The sequence below is a fragment of the Sinocyclocheilus anshuiensis genome, unplaced genomic scaffold (assembly GCF_001515605.1).
Source record: "Sinocyclocheilus anshuiensis isolate Anshui unplaced genomic scaffold, SAMN03320099.WGS_v1.1 scaffold54, whole genome shotgun sequence".
NCBI classification, from domain to species: Eukaryota; Metazoa; Chordata; class Actinopteri; order Cypriniformes; family Cyprinidae; genus Sinocyclocheilus; species Sinocyclocheilus anshuiensis.
Window position 1 is genome coordinate 152,308 of NW_015547654.1, and position 16,338 is coordinate 168,645.

Here is a 16,338-nt window from a genome sequence, read left to right on the forward strand (position 1 = left end):
TTGTATTATAGCACTTCTCATGTTCCTGCTGCTTTAGAACAAATTTCTGTTGTATTTCTAATTTGTAAGTTGCTAAATGAATGAATGCAAACGATGCATCCGAACAGAATGTATGCATGTAGAGTATTTAAAAGAAAGACAAAAAGAAATCCAGTCTCCAATGCAGGTATGAACATATTTATTACACAGTAAAGAGTACAACAATACCAGAATCGTACTGCAAAGATTCACAGACTGACAGACCATTTACTACAGCCCCCAAAAATGAGAGAATAAAATAAAGAAAACAGATTAAACAAGAAACCCACAGTTCTGACATAGTAGACTCAAAAACCCTAGAGTATTTGGAAACGGTGTGACAGAGTCCACACCCTTCCAGCCCACCTGTAACCTGTGGTTCATGTTTACGTTAAGTATTGCACAACGACTTTCATGAGTTTTTTTCACAATAAAGATTTTCAAAGAATCCTACGACTGCCCGTCCTGAACCCACCCGACCATTTCACTTAATGTTTCCACTGTCCCTTTATTATCCCAAAGTTTAATTCACTTTACAAACTGGAGAAAATAAAAACTTAACACCTGGCAAACAAGGCATGCGCAAATTCACCAGCCATTACTTTTCGCTCACGTTTGGTGCGAATCCCCCATAAACACGAACCTAAACGACACTGACTAGCGGCCAAGCGTGTCGCACAACAGAAGACAGAAATGGGGGAAAGGGGGGTGCAGGAGAAGAGGAGGGCAATAGGAATATATCACATTTCTCATCTTTGACCATGGATTGAATTATAGTGTATATCAAATGGAGTCAACACCTTTAAATCCTTTTTTTTTTTTTTTTTTTTTTTTTACTTTGAGTTGACTCAAAGCGATTTGTACACGTGACAAACTTAAAATGAACATAACATTTTTTTTTATTTTATGTATTCTATTCATTTTTTTTTCTCATGAGGTCTGCATTGTTACCAAGTAGTGATATGGTTTGCAGCTATATGAGCTTTTAACTTTGGGTTTAAGTCCTGTTCTCATGTGCCCATTTGGTTTGACTAGACCAGTGTCCGCTCAGCGACTGGTGCTCATAACGTGCTGTCAGAGGTAGAGTGAGACTTTTTGCCACCGAGGAAAAAAGGTTGTAGCAAAACAGACATACTACACTGGGAAGGAGAAGGAGGAGTTACTTAACGCTTCGTCCGCGCTTATTTTATTCAGGCCACCCTGATCAAACTCACTACACTAACTATATGTATTTTTCAAAAATAGTGTTTCAAGACAGCTTAGCTGGCAGGTTCTCTGGCGATGCGGACAGGTGTCTTACACCTATGTTTTTTTTTATTATTTAACCGTAGCATGCCGGAGGAGGCCGGGAGTGCGTCCAGAGCCAGCCGCTCCTTCTAAGAGGTCAAATGCGCAGTGTTTAGCACCATGTTTGGGGACGTGAGCCGTCAGAGTGCAGTTAAGTGCCCGTTTAGACCCCTCTTCCCCTTAAGCCATTGACGAGGTTGTTTAGTTTTAGATTCTCACATGGCTTTTAATCTTGAGCTGAAACACTTGAAGGTTTGGTTATGCGCCATTTATGAACGAGAAGAGCTTCGGTTCGGTTGGGCTGGTTGCCTTTTGGAGCGGCATTCTTATGACGAATCAGTTTCGAGGAATGATACGAAAAGAAAAGCGACGACAATGAAACTCGCCCTGCAGGATCTACATATGGGATCTGCCTTTTCGATTATTGCTCAATCATTCAGACCGCCTCATCCACACGTGAAACCCTCTTTTCTTAGGAACTGCTACATGGTTTTGAGTGGCTCCTCCTCCCTATGAGCTGAATAGGGCTGGTCTTGGCTCTGGACAGGGGAGAGTTAAAGGTTTTCGAATGGAAACATTGCTCAGTGTGGCTTCCCCTGATAAACACGTGGAGAAAACAAGAATGCATTGGAGAGAGTCTCTTTTGTCATGTTTAAATCTTGGATAAAATCAGGTTTTGGTCCTTCATGTCTGTCTTTGGCTGTCTTCCATGTTAATTATTTTGTAATACTGTGTATCCTGGTGCTCTGCAATGTTAAAGCTGTCTGTTTTACACCTCTGCATTTGGAAAGTTAGTTTCTTAGTGTCTTTTTTGTACATTTTTTAATTTTTTTGTAGAAAACAAAAACAACATATACCATAGCGTTCAGTATGCATATGCATGCACTGTCCTTAACTATTCAAAGCAAAATTTTTAGAAAAAAATGTTAAGAAAAGCAGATTGTGATACTTCTGTTTTCTTTTTTTCTATTTTCTTTTTTTCCCTCTTTTTTTTCATAGATTTTTCTCAATTTTTTAACAAGAAAAGAAAATCACAGATATGTAACGAAGCACTCCAAAGATAACCTATGAAGTAAAGATCCCTATGGAAAAACAAACTGCCAAAAGAAGCATGCTGAGAGAAACCGTGACAGTGCAAATACATTTATGTACGTCCCATGTACAAAAACATTTATGTTAGCATTCCATGTAACATGCTAGTTCTCAGAAAAAACATCTGAATGAGACTAAAGTAGCAGCTCTGAGAGATAGCGTTTGTCTTTTGAGGACAATGGGAAAAGTGTTTTTTCTTCTTAGAGAACTACAAGGGGACTAGCACAAACACATACGAATAGAAAAGCAGCTTGCGAGAGAGAGCGAGCGAGAGAAAAAAAGAGAAAATATGTTCTTCCTTTTTGCACCTAGAAAGACTAAAAAGTTGTGACCGTGGTTTAAACTATTAATGTGTCGTCACAATTGTCCAGCACATGTACAATAAATAACCATTGGAGACGACACAGGACACAAGTGTTTAACACAATGAGATCTAGACGGGCAAAAAGAAGCAGAACGGGGTTAGAGATAGGCAGGACAGGAGAGGGCTCCAACAGCCAGTGATTTATGGGTAATTTCTCAGCCCTTTGTTTCCCAGTGGCTGTCACAGTGAGGTTCTGACAGTCCTGCTCTGGTGGGCCGATGACTTCACTTCCTGTTTTGGGAGCTGATGGGAGTGCATTTGGGATCAGGGCTCAGAGCGCATCCTACATTACGCCGTGTGGTACTCAACATCCAGCACGGGCCCTCCTCGCCCCTACATTCCTCAGTGAAACAGCTTTTTATTTCTCAGACCATTGACCTGGATATTATCTTGCAGAAGAGAGACGAACATCTGCGTTCCTTCACAATCTGCTGCACATCTGCAGAGTTCAGTGCGCGAGCCAGAAATGCCGTCCGCCGTCTACTCCACCACGTCCGATGCAGATGCCCTTCATGGCGTGTTTTTTTTCCTCAACAACGTTGTGTTGACTTCTCTACAAGGAACGCTGTCTTTTTGTCTTGATAATATTCGGAGTCTTTGCTTACATCAGCTATGAAGTATTTCCTTGGTTTTTGTCATTTAAAGTGTCTTTTAATGAGGTCAAATAGTTTCCTATCCCAGCTACTGGATAAAGAGCTTTGAGAACAGAATGAAGGAGGAAAAAAACGATACAAACAAACGTAACAAAGGGGAGGTCAGATATACTCATCGAGAGGTCTTGGCTGTCTACCCCATTTGTCTTCTTATTTACAAGAATGTAAGAGAGCCACAACAACAATAAAGGACATTATCAACAGTAATCGATAATAGCTGTAGTAACAATAAAGAACAATGAGAATTTCAAACAAAGAATATCTTTGCGTTCTCTATCATGGCAAGTCAATATGACCCGAAATGGACCTCCTGTGGGCTAATCGCCCTAAGTACAGTCTCTTCTTTGTTAGTGCGCTAGATTTAGCATTTTGGAGCGAGTGAGGCAGGTGAGTCAGTCCCCAGTCGGCTGAGGCATCAGGAACAGCCCGCTCGGGGATCTAGCGCGGCGTGGTCTCTATGGCAGAGGGTGTGCCGGGCGTGGCCGAGCGAGGGGTAGCGGCAGACGGTGTGTCCGCCGGGCTGCCGGCACCGCTGCTGGGGGTGGCCGAGGAGCTGACGGTGGCGGGGGTCTCGCCTTGCTGCTGAGCCTGCAGAGTCTGGCCACATACGTGGTGGTGCTTTTCCCAGTCCTTGTGCTGGCAGAAGGAACCGCAGTAACGCGCCGTGTTGCAGCCGCTGCAGGTCTCGCTCGCCTTGCGCCCGCAATTCCAGCAGCTCTGCACGAGAAAGAGGGGGAAGGGAGGTTTAAGATGTGATATATTCAAAAAACGTGCATTTCTTTTCATGGGTATTATCCCAATTAGGAAATAATGGATGCACAGACCTTTGAGAAAAACGAGCGAAAGTCTCGGCTCATTAGCAGCAAACATTTCCCATTTGACTTTAAGTCTAAATAGAGAATTCTGCTTTATTTTTCTTTGGATCTCCCTGCTTTGAAAACACGGAAATAATGAGCTAGCTAGGGAAAAACGCAGTCATTTTACCCAGTTCCACATGGCGCTACGTGAGGACACATTTGTAACAGGTTAACTACAAAACACTCAAAGATCACACAGAAACTCAGGTTACCACTGTGGCCTCTTTGTGTTTGTCTCCAGGCCAAATAAGAGCAATTATCATAAAGTCTCGAATGCGTCCCAGAGACAAGAAGCCAGAGTTATAAACGGCTACCGATGCAATCCTCCAGGGGGACGTGCATAAACATGGCTCGTGCAATTAAACTCAGATGCGTGCCGCCTTTCTCTGCTAACTGATTAAACGAGCCGTACCCCCGCTGTGCGCAGACACTCGGCGCTCCCTTCCCAATTTCCCTCATCCAAATCAGTACCACCTTAACTGTCCACATGTTTCATTTAGAGGAGGAAAAGCGCCGCTCTGCCTGAGGTGATAAATGCAATGTTATATTCCTCGGCTCTGCGTGACACCGGGCTGCATGAGGAATTATCTGGGACACTATCACTTCCCCCTGTGCTTTTCATATGATATCCATGTTTTCCTAAAGATTTCCATACTAAGGAGATCGAATGTAAGCCATGGAACTAAAACAGCCCAGCCAAGTAAATCAGGCATGTACACATTACATAAAATAAAATAAAATCCCCAAGATGATATGCAAAATATAATAAATTATGGAATATATTACCATCCCAATGAATCATTGTGCAGTACGTGAATGTTGCAGCTGTTCGCTAATACAATTACAATGTGCGGTAGGCGTACAAGCTGTTACCTCACTAGAGTCCTCCTGCTGGTTGATGACTGACAGCGCGTCCTCTGCCGCTTGTCTCTTGGCATCGGCCACAGTGCGCTCCATCTTGGCTCGCTCGGTGCTGATCATCTCATGGGCCTTGCGCTCGGCCTCTGACACGGCTTTCTGCAGCTCAGACATGGCCTGCCTCTTCACCTCATTCACAGCCTCTTCTGAAAGAAAGAGCACAGTGCTTTTAAGTGTTCAGGGCACAGCAACAAAAACCCAGCAAATAGTTCAGAGAGAATTACTGATGTTAACATAACATAATCTCTCTGCTGTTCATTGTAAATCAGAATTTTCCATCGAAGCTACAACATTTAAATTAACTGGTTTTATTGAAGTCCAAAATATTGTTTGATATGACTAAATCAACCTGTTAGATTGTGTTACATCAAGTAAATTTTAAGGGTCAGACCAGGAAGAAATACATAGCTGCACATACACTTGATATCTCACAACAACAGCCAAAGATGTATGTGTATATGTATGTATGGCAGGCCTAAAAAAACAACTGAAAACCACACTAATGCACATTCAATAAATTGAAAGTGCTTATGCCAAAAACCTTTAAGAACCTCTCTCTATATATACATACACACACAATCACCTAACAATAGTATCTGACATTTTAATTAATTCAAAGTAACTCAACAGCTAATTATCATGCATTTTGAAAACTATTTTTATGTTGTTTAATTGATCCTATTGGCTTGTTTTGTTCAAAAGCAGCTGAGAGATTAATCTGGGGATTAATTAGAAACTTCAGTTTTTATTTGAATGGGCTCAGATGACTTTCTGTGTTTGCTGAATACAAATAAACAAGAAAAAGTGCTTTTGTTTTGCCTCAAACCAAAGACTTGACTGTAGTGCACAAGGCAGATTACAGGTAATCCTTGATATTTTCCCCTCTGAAGTATAAATGTATTTCCTTGAACTCGTACTTTATCTGTACTTTTACATTGTTATCCCATTAACCGTAAATACTTCTGGCTGGAAAACTCATCTCAAGAGCAGACTAGGGTTTTTTTTTTGTGTTTGTTTTCATTGTTCAAGGCTGCAGCCTGACTAATTGCATATGCAAATCGGGCAATTTATATTTAAATGATGCATTTCAATTGCACCCCCAAAGGCCCATTCAGATCAGGATATGGCAGTGTGCGAAAAAGGGCTTGAATATACATCGCCTACGGTACACAATCTTTCTAAAAAAAAAAAAAAAGGACATTCACCCCTTATTACACTGTGGCAACTTGTGAAGACTGCTTTAAGGCAGTTGTGACTCTTAAACACTTTTAGCTTGGTTGTGTAACCATCACTAGAGGCGTACAATGGTTTTGAAGAAGGCATGCTGTTCTTGAGGAGTTTTAATAGACTAAACTGTCATGGTAGTCTCTTGTTCTGCAGAAATGGATGGCTGCGGTTGCGCAGACCCTCCTCCCCAGTCTTAAATATGAAGGATTATAGAGCCAGGGACATTTTCATCAAGACTGGACTGAATTGTAAAACCATGGTGGTTTGGTGCACAAAGTCGTCCTCTTGATGGGCTGAGGTCACGGAAAATGCACCACACTCCCTGATACATTTTACTGCATTTATATATCACTATTCAGATGGAATTTCAATCTGTGGTAATTTGTTTAGGGTGTTACTACTGCCGTTGTGATGCAAAGGCAACGTATTAGCTAAAACGAGCAGTCTTAGACTGTCTTTTGTAACATCACTTTCATGGAAAGGCTTGTTTGCTTTTATAAAGCCTTTGGTAAGACCACACAGCAAAGACAAACTGCTTTAGCAGATGCCTCTATCGTGTATGAGGCCAAGGTAAACAATCTGCTATTACAGAGTCCATCACTTGTCGTATTTCACACAGATCAACTGCTCTTTAAACAAAGCCTTTTAATATCTTTATCCGTCTTTTAACCAGCTCCTCTGCTGTGATAAAACAGAGTGCCGTGGAGAGCTGAGAGCCTGTTGCACAGCTAATGGCAAGAGTGCTGAAGTGCTGTAAAGGCTGGGAGCACTTATGTGTCCTGTTCAGCCAGAGCAATAAAAGAGCTTTATGATCTGACATCACTGTTGGAATGTGTAGTGGTGCTTCCAGTGAAGCCAATCACTGAACTGCCCAACACACGACTAGGGGAACATTACAGGAATCAAACAAAATGCCACAAAAACAGACAGACATTTCAAAACCCACTAAACCTTCCAAGTGTTTTATCAGCTTCTAAAGATTTTTCATAATGTTTGCTTCAAAGAATGTTTTAAATAAAATGCATAATGACTAAACCTTCCAAGTGTTACATCTACTTCTCAAGATTTTTGTTAATGTTGGTTTTAAATTAAATGCATGATGACTAAATCTTATTTTTGTCTTTAAAAGAGAACATTTATTTTCTATTTCTATTGTCATTTTTTGCAAATATGCATGAAAAGAAAACAATAATAGTAGCTTAAAAGCATTACAGGAATTCAATCTGTGAAATATTTTATTTTTATTTATTAAATATATCCTTTATTTATTTGTAAATATGCATTTATTTATTGTTCTTCTGTTTTACTAAGATACTAATATTTGTGCTTTTTTGCCTAGTGTCCCAACGTCGTTATATATGCATAATTTCTTGTGCATTTAATTTTATTTTTTTTCACAAGAACCGCAATCTCAGGAAAACAACTGTTATGTCGAGATCACACCAGAGTTTGGTGTGACACCGACCAGGTTCCCACCTGACTCTGCAGTTCTGCATACAAATAACTAACTGACTGATTGAATTTCAGAGAGCTTTTAAATCACAGACAGGCTTTGAAAGAGCTCTGTCTGAATAATTTAGCTTTGATTTTCCACCTGTGTTTATGAGTGTGTGTGCATGTTCAAAAAAAAAAGAAAAAGAAAAAAGATGGCATGCTAACCGGCTTTCTTCCAGATTTCTTCAGGTACGTATCCAGACACTGGCCTGTGAAGGAGCTCCCTATGGACATCTGGAAGAGAGAGAAGAAAGGACACTTCATTTACAATGAACTCAATACATGGTACAACCATTTTTCCAGTCTAAATAACTGATAGATCATTACATTATCATCAGAACAACTGACTGTAAATCTGTTCTTTTTAAGATCAGACATATCAGTTTTAAATAAACAAATAGATGTATGAAATAGAACATAAACTTTTCAGGTGATAAAGACATCTCAGACAAACATCTTGTGCTGAATAAGTGTTACCTAAAGCATTGCTTTCTTGGTTGGCAGGGCTCTGCTGTCTGGACTGACTGCTGCTGGAGCTGCTGGTCTTTTTAAGATCTTCAGCATCACTGTAACGACGGATCCAGTAGTTGAGCTCCTCCCGGTCGGCCTCCTGGCACCTCCTCAATACCGTCAGTGAGCGACGTGTCTTCTCCACCATATCCATAATGCAGTTCAGGAGCTGCGGGGGAGAAGCAGGCAGAATGTTACCAACACAACATCTGCTCTAAATAGAAATGACAAATTTAGATATAAAAACACGATGTTAAAGGCTGGCATTGAATGATGACTCACACCTCTATATGTTTACAGTCACTAAAGCACTAATGCCAACCCCTGACATAAAGTTAATGCTCTGAAGTTGCCCTTTTATAGCTCAGGAGACCTTACAACTTAAATAACAACTGATGTTTCTCCTAAAACTTATTAGACAAAACTGTACACAAATTAATATAGATATTTTAGAAAACTTTGAAAGACATGTTTGCATTCATGTTAACATCTTAGATTTTGGTATCTTTCACAAAAAAACAGGAGACTTAAAGCTAAAATCTCCAGTTGAGCTCAATATAATCTCATTGTTGTCTAGAAGATTGCAAAAAAAACCAAACAAAAAAAACATGCAAACACAGAAACGTACCAGCACACACTTTTTGTGTTGTATTCTCTCTCTCTCTCTCACACACATACTTAGGATAGTAATAAAAAATGTTATTACTTTTCTTACATGGTCAAGGTGCTTCCACTCTTCTGCCCATTCTCTGTCTGTAAGTCTGTGATCTATGACTTCCTCCTGGCGCGTGCTGCCGTGCATCCCTGACACAGAACGAGAGAAAAAGAAAGAGCGAGTGTTAAACGTGTTACTATTTGGGCCTCGGTTTTCCATTTCTCTTGCTTGCCCTCATCGGCATGTCGTGGCCGTCTGTTTCACAGCCATTGCTCACCCGCTTCCTGACATCCTCCATCGCTCACACACTCTTCGTTCCTCACATGCTCTCATCCCTCACTCCTCTCTCCCATGCAGCCTGCGGGCACGCTCTCTCGCTCTCTCCACACAGCACCAGAGCTGCCAGGCTTATGCATATCTCGTGCATATATCACTGGCTAATGTGCTTGAGTATTTTTAGCACATTTAAACCCGATATGGAGAGTTGGTTTTATGTAAACCTCAAATCATTTTTAAAAGAGTTTATGTTCCTGATCCAACTAAGCCTCGCCTGGTTTAACTTCTAAGAGTCTGAGTGGCATGCAGTGGACTTTTGAGGATTTGAAGCATTGGCAAAGTCAGCCTCGGAGAATGGGGCTTCTGTTGCTTTTATTTTCTCAAAATAATCTGAGAAATGTATTTAAGGTTTTACACACAGACACACAGACACACACACACACACACACACACACACATATATACTGTATATATATATATATTAGTGCTTGCTGTCAAACGATTAATCACGATTAATCGCATCCAAAATAAGTGTTTGTTTACATAATATGAATACTGTGTATATTTATTATGTATATATAATTTATGAAAAATATGTTATGTTTATATGTTAAATATATTTAAATATAAAATATAAGAATATAAATATATACATGTAAATATTTAAAAAATATTTACTGTATGTGTGTGTATTTATATATACATAATAAATATACACAGTACACATACATATATTATGTAAACTACTTTTATTTTGGATGCGATTAATCGTTTGACAGCACTAAAAAACGTTTCCTGTGACTTTCTATATGTCTACTGTCTTGTAATTATTTTTTATTTAATTTACATTTTATTATCAGTTATTATTTATTTAATTAAGTAAGCACCTTTTCCTTTAAAAAAAACCTTCTACTGTGACTTTCTATATTTCTGGTGTCTATTAAAGACTATGAACTGAATTTGAGCCTCATTTTATTTGAAACTTGTTTTTACCCTCAAAATTTATAGGGGTCTTGCATCAAAATGGAATAAGTTATTCACACAAAGGCATTGGAGGCATTGGTGACCGCAGCCGTGGAGAAGGAGGTTATATTGCACGTCTCAGACTCTAACGATCTTTCACAGCACAGTAACGCTCTTATTAATGACTGTCCCCAGATGCTGCTGTAATCTCTCTCTTACCCAGAGGCCGAGGGCGGTCGCGGAGCTCGCGGTGGTTGGGGTGGCGATAGGAATCTCTGTAGTGGTGTGCAATGACCATGTCGTCCAGACGGTAGTGCTGTGGAGGGGGCGGGGTGGGGTGCGGCAGGCCGTTGGGCTGGTAGGAGAGCCCGCCGGAGGGGCTGAAGCGCTGGCCAGGGCTGATAGTGCAGGGCCTCTTGTTGGGGTGCTCGGGATGGAGTGGCTCCCGCTCAAAGCCGTTCTCTTTGGTTCTGGAAGGAGACAGAAGAATCCAGAGTGAGGAACAGGAAGAAAGGAGCAGAAGTGTAAGAACACTAGACTGATATAAACTGATAGATAGAACAGTAGAATGACAGAACGATAGATAGATAGAACGATAGATAGATAGTCAAATCAAGTCAAGTCACCTTTATTTATATAGTGCTTTTAACAATACAGATTGTGTCAAACGATAGAACGGCAGAACGATAGAACAGTAGAACGATAGATAGATAGAATGATAGAACGATAGATAGAACGACAATGTAGGATATCAGACCGAATCAGACAATCTAAGATTTGGTCAAAACATGGTTGAAACACGAGGAGCCGAATTCCACAGAGACCCAAGACACAGGATGTTCGTAAATCAGATCTTGGCCCCACAAGCCTGAACCAACTAGCAGCTTTGAGTAGCTCACAGCATTTAAACAAAAGAACACTTATTGACAATTCCTAGGAGATTGTCAATTTTGGGGCAAGTAAACAAGATTAATGGTCAAAGAGATGCACATGTGATGCACATGTTTGGGATGATACAAACATGGCGGCGCGTTCACACGCTGCGGCTTCTCTCTCTCCCGATAGAAAGGTGTTTTCGTGTTTTTTGTCTTGTGAGTCGCAGTGTTTTTGTACGTATTCGTCGCGTCTATCTGTCTCGAAGCGCGCATACAGTCGTGAGTTTCTGCTCGATGAAATGATTCCCTTTGAGCTAAATTGACCTGTTTCCCTTACAACAATGACAGAACAATAGATAGAATGATAGATAGATAGAACGCCAACGATAGAACGATAGATAGAATGATAGAACGATAGATAGATAGAATAAACGAACGAACGATAGAATGAAAGATAGAATGATAGATAGATAGATTGATTCTTCTACACAACTGGTTGTCTTTCCAGACATGTCAGGGAAAATTATGAGTCTCTAGTGTCTTTTATTTTTGTGTTTTACCACTCCAACAAGACAGACACTGTCTGACATTGAGATGTCTTCTGAGGACATTGTGTTCATTGATGTAATGTACTTTCCTCCGCTGTGGGTCGAGGGAGAATGTGAAACTGCACCTAAGGCAGTAAGAGTCTGTCATCTAATGTGCTAAGTAGAAAAGCAGCTTCAATGCCTCCGTCGAGCACTTTGTTGTCAGTAAAAGGAGGTCTTGACAGAGCACACGAGGACTGTAAGAGATGTGCACTTACAGGACTCGCTCTGTGCCCCTAAACCCTAGGGCTTTCACATTGCTCTGCCCTTCACTTTCATGTGTCACGGGTCCAGGTGTTCGCAGATGCTGGTACTCGTGTGAGTCACTGTGTGTGTGTTGTGAGGCGGTCATCCCTCGGTTACCTCTGAAAAACACTGAACTTCCTAATGAGCTGCTTTTATGAGCTGCTAATGCGCATCCATCACCGTCCATATGCTCCTCAAAGCCACCTCTCTCCTCCACCCACACCTCCAAAACACAGCTGCCTTTATTTTACCCCAGTCTCATACATATTAATACCAATTCTAATTCTATCTATTCTTCATGAACATGTGTCTCTGATTCAGGTACGGTATGTGATTTCCATGTGCTCATGTCTCCCATGTCTTTTTTCCATCCACAAAACCTCTTTTTTGATCTATTAATTTATTTACTTTGCAATTTATTTATTGTATTTTATCACACAGGTCTGAAATTCCCAATATTACTTAGCAAAATTAATTTTTATACTTTATATTTTTATTTGTGTAAAATAGTCTTTAATTCAAATGTATTTAAAATGTGTACTGTTTTCATGTGGCACATGCTAAACAAACAAACATGAAAATAATTATAATACAAAGAAAATAAATATAAATAATATACAATACAATACAAAATATATACAATATAAAAAAATATATTTTTTTATTCAGCAAGGATGTATTAAATTGATCAAAAGAGACAGTAAATGCATTTATAATGTTACAAAACGTTCCTATTTTAAATAAATGCTGTTCTTTTGACTAGGGCTGCCACAAACAACTATTTTTATTTCGCTTAATCTATCAACTAATTTATCGATTAATCGATTAATCTAAACGATTAATTTCCCACGAAAAATCAACAATTTTACTTAAGAATATTTTATTAAACTATATTTTATTAAACCAAATGAAATCCAAATTTCTATTAAATCCTTTTTTTAAAGCAAAAGTGAAGTGCAACATAAAGTGCAAGAAGCAAGTGTCCATCTCATAGTCCAAATCACTGAAATCAAAGTTCAGTATTATAGTGTAAGAATGACAACATATCCACGTGTTCTAGTCTACTAATAATAAAATAATAATAATAATTTTAAAAAACACTTTTTAAAGGAGTATTTACCAGAAATGTTTTTTACCAGAATTTATTTAGGAGAAAAATGTAAATGTGCAGTACAGTTCCTGTGGAACTACTGTGAATGGAGCCACTGTGTGACGCATGTACTTAACCTACATGCATGTAAATAATTAAGGCGCATATACTGTATTAGAACTGCATCGCATATAATTATTTAATTAAATCGTAGCGTTTGTGCCCCAGACCTGTACATCATCTTACATTTCATACAGTTGACAAATATGAGAATAAATGCAGTTATGCCCTAAAATTCAAAATATTGGGGCAAGAATGCTCCTGTATGAGTTTTTGTCTCATATTTATATCATATGATAAGCGATATCACACGAGCAGGGAGATCAGTATTGCACGAGTGCTGATTTTGTCCCGAATATCACGCGTTTAAATATGATTTTATACAACAGTTCAGTAAATAAGAAGTTGATATTGTGTTAGATTTTAAACACATTATTATGTGTTTTTGCTCAATTTTGCAAAGAATATATTACCTTTAAAATAAAGCCATAGCAGAATTGTTGTGCGTCTCTGAGCAATACAGCTGTGTTTAGTTACTGAATGAATCTGTGTCAGCAGTGCATTTATAAAGAGAGCCATTTACTTCATTCCTGAATGAATCAGCCGTTTGAACGAATCGAATGAAGACATTTAACGCCACCTGCTGGCAGACTTAGTTTCTTATTTAGAGTATCATTTAATTAATAAAAATAATAATAACATTAAAGGGACAGTTCACCCAAAAAATTTAAATTCTGTCATCATTTACTCTCACGTCCCTCATGTCGTTCAAACCTTTCTTTTATGGAACATAAAAGAAGGTATTTATTTTCAAAGACTATAGAATACCCTTAAAGGGACTTTGGTATTTTGAAGACTGTTGGTAACAAAGCTGTTTTGGTTACCAATGACTTTCATTGTATGAACAAACAATACTGAGATGTTTCTCAAATTATCTTCTTTTATGTTCCATAGTTTATGTTAGGCCGTTGTAGCCTAAATGTTTATGTGTAATATTTTTTTTTGTTGTTGAATGAAATAGAATATTTCTAAAGCTACAATTTGTAATACTTGATACTTTCTCATTTAACACAAAAATATCTTTAAATAATCTTTTGTGGGCTCTCAAAGAGAAAGCAGTTGTTTTAAATTGAAATAATATTTTACAGTACTACTGTTTTGTACTGTATTGTTGATCAAACAAATGGAGCCTTGATGAGCATAAGAGACTTCTTTCAAATACACTAAATAAAAATCTTACAGAGGCCAAATTTTTTACTCTATACAACTAAGATCTCATTGACAGGCCTTGTGTGTAAGCATTTTAAAATCTCAGGTAACATCTTAAATTACCTTAGTTTACAAGACTGTGGGGATCATTGAAAGCTGTAAACTAAATCTGAACCTCATTTTGAATTAACTTTTTTTTGGGGATTTTCAAATATATAGGGGTTGTGCAGCACAATGGAATATTTTATTCAAATAAGTCTCGGCACACATTTCTCTTCTAAATGAAGCGAGTCGTACTAAGAATGCATTGTGGGGTGCACTTCTCTCCGTAGCCGTAGTTTCCCGATTCCTTTGATATGAATCAGACTGAAGTGACCGTACATTGTGCTCTGTGATTAAGGACAGCATTGCTCCCTTTCAAATTCCAATATTGCTTTCTCTTTATTTTGCACCTCCTCATTCTGAGCGCAGAGAGTCGAGTCGAGCTGAGCCGAGCTAAGCAGAAACAGAAGCGCTTAGCCAGCCGTATACGAGCTGAGTCTCATCTGTATGTGTTATCAGCCATGTCCCCAGGCTCACCTAGCCATACATTAGAGCTCACGCAAAAATGCAGGTATTACATTAAAAAAAGAGACACATATAAAGAAAGAGAAAAATAGAGAGCTGTATATTCTTCTCTAATAACCATGGGGACCTGAGCTGATATGTATTCATATAAGATAGCATATTAAAAATGATATTTCCTCACTGAAAAGAAGAAATAATTCTGAGCTCCTGGGAGTGAACTGATATATAAAAGCTTTTATATCTTTTCTCTCAGGCCGCAACAGACATGTAGCCTTGCTCTAGTTTTATAGTGCAAATTCTCACTCGTGTTCATCTCAACAGGAAGCCTCTACAGAATCTACCTGCATTCTCCAGATGTGTCTGGTTCCTCCTGGTTCTGCTCCATTAAAGGATGAGAATCCAAATGATGCATGACAATATAGACACTCATAACCTGCTGCAACATTTCTACAGCCCTCCAGCTGTTTTACAAGCATGCATTTTGTGGTCTATAGTTGTGTGTGGGTGCCTAAAGTCCACTTTCTAACAAATGAATGCTCAAATAAACATTTATCGACAACTCCTCCAAAAAATTAATTATTATCAGATTTTGTGAGAGATTTTTCATTGTCATTACAACTCACTTTCGTTGATTATGCAGTTTTATACCTTGCTAACTTAAACATTTGGTTTTGTTGTTCGGTGATAAACATTGAACATTGCTGTTGTGAATTTAAACTGTCAGAATGACTTGTGATAGTCTCTGTGATACATTTGCTGTCTTTTTTTAACAAAAACATAATATTAAATAAATGTAGAAATGTATTTACTTCTATACTTATAAATTACAGAAATTTTTTTTATTTGTATTTTGTCTCAAAGCAAATTAAATGTTTGTTTTTTTTGGCAAGGGAAAATATAGTGTGACTCTTTGAATACCAACAAAACTACATGACTGATTGATAATGATGTTCATTCACAGTTCGCTCACCTGTCAGGCGTTCTTCTCTTGCCGTTCTCGTTGACGTCCATCAGGAGTTCAGACGAGTCGACAGGTGACGTGGTGCTTGTGTCCAACAGGAGTTGCTCATGTTGGGCGAGATACTGAGCCGGGTTCTGCTTGGCCAGCCGTGCACAGTGCACCAGCTCCCTCTGCAGTAGCGGCAGGTTGGCCTGAAGGGGGAGATAGCGGTCAGGATGTGCTGAGCAGATGTAGCACTATGAAGCTGTCCACAGCCAGAGCCTCTAAACACCGCTTTTTGTTTACTCATTATTATCATTACAGGTACATTCTTCCAAAATAAAGACACTCTCGCACCGTTTCGAACAGCACTCTATTGTGACCTGAAACATGCATTAGTGCCCTGGGCCCTTGATATGAGCAATCATGGTCAACATACAAAGTGACATC

At 39.0% G+C, this 16,338-nt stretch overlaps 1 protein-coding gene across 5 annotated transcripts in view; it reads right to left on the reverse strand.

Annotated features, from left to right (window-relative positions):
- Window positions 1–2,292: 2,292 nt before the first annotated feature.
- runx1t1 (RUNX1 partner transcriptional co-repressor 1) overlaps window positions 2,293–16,338 on the reverse strand; it is a 68,266-nt gene continuing 54,220 nt past the window's right edge. For 3 of the 5 annotated variants that reach the window (XM_016504282.1, XM_016504287.1, XM_016504286.1), the window contains 7 exons: window positions 15,919–16,100; window positions 10,534–10,784; window positions 9,127–9,224; window positions 8,388–8,589; window positions 8,076–8,144; window positions 5,145–5,335; window positions 2,293–4,131 (listed from right to left, as the gene is read on the reverse strand). In XM_016504282.1, coding sequence (XP_016359768.1) covers window positions 3,853–4,131; window positions 5,145–5,335; window positions 8,076–8,144; window positions 8,388–8,589; window positions 9,127–9,224; window positions 10,534–10,784; window positions 15,919–16,100 — 1,272 coding nt within the window. In that variant the 3' untranslated portion in view covers window positions 2,293–3,852. The remainder of the gene's footprint in view (window positions 4,132–5,144; window positions 5,336–8,075; window positions 8,145–8,387; window positions 8,590–9,126; window positions 9,225–10,533; window positions 10,785–15,918; window positions 16,101–16,338) is intronic. The other 2 variants (XM_016504285.1, XM_016504283.1) reach the window with 2 other exon arrangements.